The sequence below is a fragment of the Mobula hypostoma genome, chromosome X1 (assembly GCF_963921235.1).
Source record: "Mobula hypostoma chromosome X1, sMobHyp1.1, whole genome shotgun sequence".
Classification (NCBI taxonomy): Eukaryota; Metazoa; Chordata; class Chondrichthyes; order Myliobatiformes; family Myliobatidae; genus Mobula; species Mobula hypostoma.
The window spans coordinates 42332135-42337552 of NC_086128.1; the positions used below are offsets into that span (position 1 = coordinate 42332135).

General features: G+C 39.4%; 1 protein-coding gene across 1 annotated transcript; it reads left to right on the forward strand.

Annotated features, from left to right (window-relative positions):
* The first annotated feature begins 902 nt into the window (after window positions 1-902).
* On the forward strand, window positions 903-4564 carry LOC134340076 (twist-related protein 2-like). Its single transcript, XM_063036902.1, has 3 exons — window positions 903-953; window positions 1380-1924; window positions 2784-4564. Exons 1-2 carry the CDS (start codon window positions 903-905, stop codon window positions 1905-1907), a joined length of 579 nt encoding a protein of 192 aa, XP_062892972.1. The 3' UTR covers window positions 1908-1924; window positions 2784-4564.
* Window positions 4565-5418: the final 854 nt, after the last annotated feature.

Consider the following 5418-nt stretch of genomic DNA (forward strand, 5'->3'; position numbering starts at 1 on the left):
CCTAAAGTGGCTCCTTTAGCCACTGAGACATGCTGACTTTCCCCATGCAAAAGCATTCACTTACTCCATTTTGTAACACGACTACGAATGGGGATCATCCGTCCTACTAAATGCAAACCTTTGCCTTTCACCACTGCCGCTGCTGCGCTCCCCTGGGAGGACGCTTGGGGGCGCATTAATCTGCAGCGACAAAATGAATTGTTAAAACATGACAACATACATTGGGCAAACCGTCCTTTACATAATTGTACAGTGACTTTTTTGAAAAATCATACTTTTCCTTGAATTTCCTTAAATTACTTTGAAGTGTACTTTGCAATAAATCAAAGTTTTTCTCCATGAAATCAAAATGGAACGAATTGGCTAGTACTTAAAGTTGTTCACATTTGCTCCTTTACAGGCAGTTTTCTCCCAGTCGGCTGCTTCTCCGTTATCTTCAGATGCGAGCGGATGCCTCATAAAATGTTTGACCTGAAGGGCAGATACATCAGCACTACAAGCAGAATTAATTGCATTTTTACATTTAAATTCACTTTAATTAGAGTCGGCGAGAAATTAGGTGAATGAAAAAATCCCGGTGTATTAATTTGCATGTCCGTTCAGACTGCGTCGCCAGTCCGTATAATTTAGCAAAAGAGCAAATAAAAGAGAAATACATTTTTTAAAATGAATTTGCAATCTAGAGTTAGCGGTCGGTAGTACAGAATCAACAAAGGAACGGCCTGTGGTCATCTTATGAAAAATGCACATTAATTCTTATGAGCAGAATTCAAACAGATGTTTAGAATCCACAGAGCATTTCATTTCTGGTGGAAATCTATCAACGCTATATCTACGTGTTACAACCTTAAAATAATCTAAAGCCTAAAATTCTTAGTCCGACCAACCAACTGAAGTGACTAATGTTTAAGCAGAGTTATACTTCACAGTCCGAATTCATGATGTCTCAAAGTGTAACCTTTCCATCTTTTGTTCCTGAATCGCGAATTCCTCCCGATTTAACCACCGCCGGCCTTATTTGCAAGCTTCGTTAACATGAAACGCTTTGTAGCCGGGTGCATTCCACTAAGATATCCTTTAAGATCAACTTTATTCTTTGGGAAAAAAATGGGAGTTGGTCCGCAGGCTGATTTTATACAGATGTTAGTGGGTGTTTTCTGCTCTGTTTGCCAACAGAATACTCCCACTCATTAGAGGGAATGTGGCCCAATCAGTTCTGAGCTTCCCCAGGATGTGGGCCCTCTCTTGGATCTTGAAAGCTAAAACCCCCACGAAACCAGTGAAAGATAGAAAGAAGAACTAAGGACCGCTGGGAGTAAAGTTGTTAAGCACATCTGTAAGTTTGTTTATTTTTACAAATTCACCATTTCTATTTACAGGGTCTGTTTTCCCTGCTTGCTGCCGCCAATCTTCGAAGCTTGGTTGACCACAATATGCAGGAGGATTCCAATTCCCCGTTTTCTCCTGTGGACAGTTCAAGCAACAGCGAGGGGGAACAGGACGCGCAGCAGAAGAGAAATGGCAGAAAGAGGCGTTCAGGCCAAAGGTCTCATAGACCCAGTACCGGGAAGAAAGGCATGAAAATTTCTCCTCTTGCCCAAAGTTTGGAAGATATTCATACCCAGAGAGTTGTAGCCAACGTGAGGGAACGCCAGAGGACACAGTCCCTGAATGATGCATTTGCAACTCTTCGGAAAATCATTCCCACTCTGCCTTCAGATAAACTCAGTAAAATCCAAATCCTTAAACTGGCCACTAGGTACATCGACTTCCTTTACCAAGTGCTGCAGAACGACGAAATGGACAGCAAGGTGACGAGCTGTAGTTATCTGTCACACGAGAGACTCAGTTATGCTTTCTCTGTCTGGAGGATGGAGGAATCTTGGCCCTTGTCTGCTGGGCCTTAGCGACTGCTACCAATCAGGTAAATGTGAAGGACTTGTTGTCGAGATGTTTTCAAAATAGGCCCCTTGTTTCCACTATGTAACCGAAACAGGCAGCTGCTCGAAAAGATAATGACATGTATAACCCGTGCTATGTAGAAGGGGTTAAATAAACACCTAGCAATAATGAGCTCTTTTCATCTGAGTTTCAAGCGTTCCCAGATGATACCAGCCGCATGCAGTTTAGTTACCCTTTCACGTATGCCCCCTTCAAACTATGTTTTCTCTCTGTTTTTTTCCTTGTATGTGTTTATTTGCTTTGCGTCCTGTCCTCTGAGTATAAGAAGGAATTTAGGAGAATAACTGGTAAGATCAAACAGCATTTTAAGTTGTGAAACTCAGCAATTGCGTATTTCCCTTGTCCAGGCTATTTATTGGTTGTGGATGTATAGCGTAAATGAAAGTTTAAGTCAACATGCGGCAATGGAGCGACCCCGGTTCTCACTGGTATCTTGAATTTAAATCTTAGCAAATGTTACTGTTACAGTCACCGTGTATTCTAATCTGCACACAGTCCAATACTCAAAACACCCCAAATCTGCTCTCTCCCAAAAAACAAAATTTCCAAATTTGATTACTTTTATAATCTGCAAATTCACACTCTATCGATACATCTTCCGCACTTTTTAAAAACAAAATATGTGTTTCACTACATCCAAATAATGGTCGGCCGTGGCGGTCCATACTGCACGTGAAACAAAACATCCGCATTCGTTTTTATGACTACAAAGGTCTGGTACACCTCAGAAGCGCCCAGTGAGGGGCTGGCAACTGGTATTAAAATTGTTTACTGTTAGTTCCTTTTCGATTAATTCACGCCACTTTCTCGTTGACTTTCAGGCACATTGATTTGCTACGTGGGAACTCTACGCCAGCACATTAAGAACATTTTAAAGATGAACTAAGTGTAATCAATTGTCAAGAGCACTTAAATACTGGGTTGCGGATGTGGGTATACCTAGAATTCTACCGGGAGATCAGGCAATGTTGGTCCGTGGATTCAATGTTATCTATTTATTTGCATGTCTTCTGCAAGGCTTCAATCCCACCGGATACCGTGTGGCGAGACTGGGAAATCGTGTTGTAAAACAAGGAAGAACACTGCGGGCACAAACTCAGAACTTTGTTGTGAAATATTATTATTTTTTTATACTTTAATTGGAAACCAAACTTTTATTTCTTGAGACTGGGCTCTGAATGTTGTGAAGTTCTTGATTTATTTTAAGAAAAGCTATATGGCGTTGTGTTTTGTAATAAATGCATATTGCATCCAGTTCCCTTCCCCCCTGTTTTATATATTGCCGTCGAATTTTGGTAACTCTGTTACTCCCTGGGGACCACGGAGGCCTTCAGTAGTTAAACAAAAATAATTTTTTCTTACAGATGCTCATAAGCTTCAAGAGAACTATGTTTTCCATATGCTTAAAGTGGTGATCTCTTCATAGAAACAAATATACTACACGGTTATCAGACAGGATAAAACAATATATCCATGAAGAGCTGTTTCTGAGGTTGTTCACACTTAACGTTTTATGCCGGGGGAGCGCAATGAAGACTCCGACTCATTTAGAACAATTCTCTTTTCCGAAAAAAATAATTGGGGTTAGTGATTCAGGAACGGAAAATAATCTCACTTTTAGTAAAGGATATCAAATTATGATTTGCTGATCACTTCCTATCAGTTCCTCCCCAGACTTAGTACATAACCAGAATTTTCAGCTTTAATTTAAAGTTCGCAGCAAATACAAGTTAGGCTTTGTTAGGAATTCCCTTTATGAAACTGAAGTTTTTATATAAAAATTATTGGGTGTATTATTAAAATCTATTTATTTCCTAAATGGTTCTTTCCCAACACTCGGTAGCCAGGTTACGTCAGTCTGAAATTCGGAAACACCGGTGGCTATTTTCCTAGTACAGGTGCAGACGGGGTTTACGCTGACTTTCAGTGGAAAAAGGGAGAAAGCGAGGCCGAAAAAAGGCATAGGATTCAACTAAAACAAAAGTTAACGACTCAGAGATTTGCTTTACTACCGTCAAAACAAGGAAAGAAAATGAAAAAGGGTAATTTGGTTTACACAATGATGCTGCTTCTATTTGCTGTTATCCAACAAAACTAGGTTTGTTGATCAAAGACAGAATTCAATGAAATGTTAAAATGTGCAGGATTACATGGTGCAAAAATTACTAGTTCTATTAAACGTTTGCAATATACTCTAAAATTTAGTCACGAACGATTTAAACTTGTGACGCATTTACCTTTTAAAAACAAAAATCAGATTTGCTTTTAATTTTTTTATAACTTGAAATAATAAAGCGTACAATAAAATAGAATAGTGCTTTGAAAATATTGAAACAGTACTTTGGTTTATTTACTATGCAGTCAATGGTTCCTGCTCGTTACCTAGCGATTTAGCATTTTAATACTGGAGTACACCTCTAATACAAACCAATGTTAATCATCTGCCCTGCTCGGCTTTGTTTGTACCCTGTAGAAATATAATGTTACAGAATTCTATTATAAAAAAGTAATTCTGGAAATCAGAGTAACCCTTTGTGCATTTCTCATTCTCCTCTGCATCTGCACTTCTAACACTGGGTTGTTCAGTATTTGTAATAAATCGTTCTACTTTTGACAACAGCAAACGTTATGTTTTCAGCTGGTTTTTATAAGATGGGGAAGGCTTAAAATTCCCAGCCGTCACTGGAGTGGGTTCGTTTCCTCTCTCTGACCCTCTTTGTGTAATTCCAGTTTCCTTGGGAGAAATTCTGCTCTATGACAGTTTAAAGCGCATTGCAAACACACAGTGTCTCTCTCGCATTGGGGTTTCAAACCACATCATTACACGAACAGAATTCAAAAGAACTCTGTCCTTTACCCCACCCAAGTGCAGATCCCGGAGTACATAATAACATACGCACCTAGACCAGGTTTAAAAAAAACACTCAAATCACAATCAAAAACAAGGCTCTTACTTTGTCCTACATATTTACCTTTGATTTTTTTTATTTTGTGTGATCAATATCAAAACCACCCAGACAAAAATCACTAAACCTCCATTGAAAGGAGATTGGGTTGTTTGTTCTTAATTGCCAGGATAATGAGAATAAGGGTTTCTGAATTCTCTCTGAAACGTTCATCTCAACATGTGTCTGTCTCCTGCAAATGTAAAGATTTTTAAAAATCCTCCTTTTGTTGTGATTTACAACAAAGCGGCTGTTCGCGTGGAACCCAACTCCTTTTTTTAGTCCATCATGGGCTAACCTCCCTAGTATCGAAGACACCTTTAAAAGGCGAAGCTACAAAAAGGAGTCATACATCATTAAGGACCCCCATCACCCTCTTGTCATTGCTACCATCAAGTAGGAGGCAAAAGAGCCTGAAAACAGACACACACTCAACGTTTTAGGAACAGCTTCTTTGCCTCCGCCATCAGATTTCTGTACACTGCCTCACTATTTTCTTTTTTGCTCTCTT

Excerpts from the sequence above, each read along its gene's own strand:
- LOC134340076 (XM_063036902.1), top strand. The coding sequence starts at position 903 with ATGTTTAAGCAGAGTTATACTTCACAGTCCGAATTCATGATGTCTCAA. Across the intron at positions 954-1,379 it reads AATTCATGATGTCTCAAAGT|GGTCTGTTTTCCCTGCTTGC; the intron begins GTAACCTTTCCA and ends TTCTATTTACAG.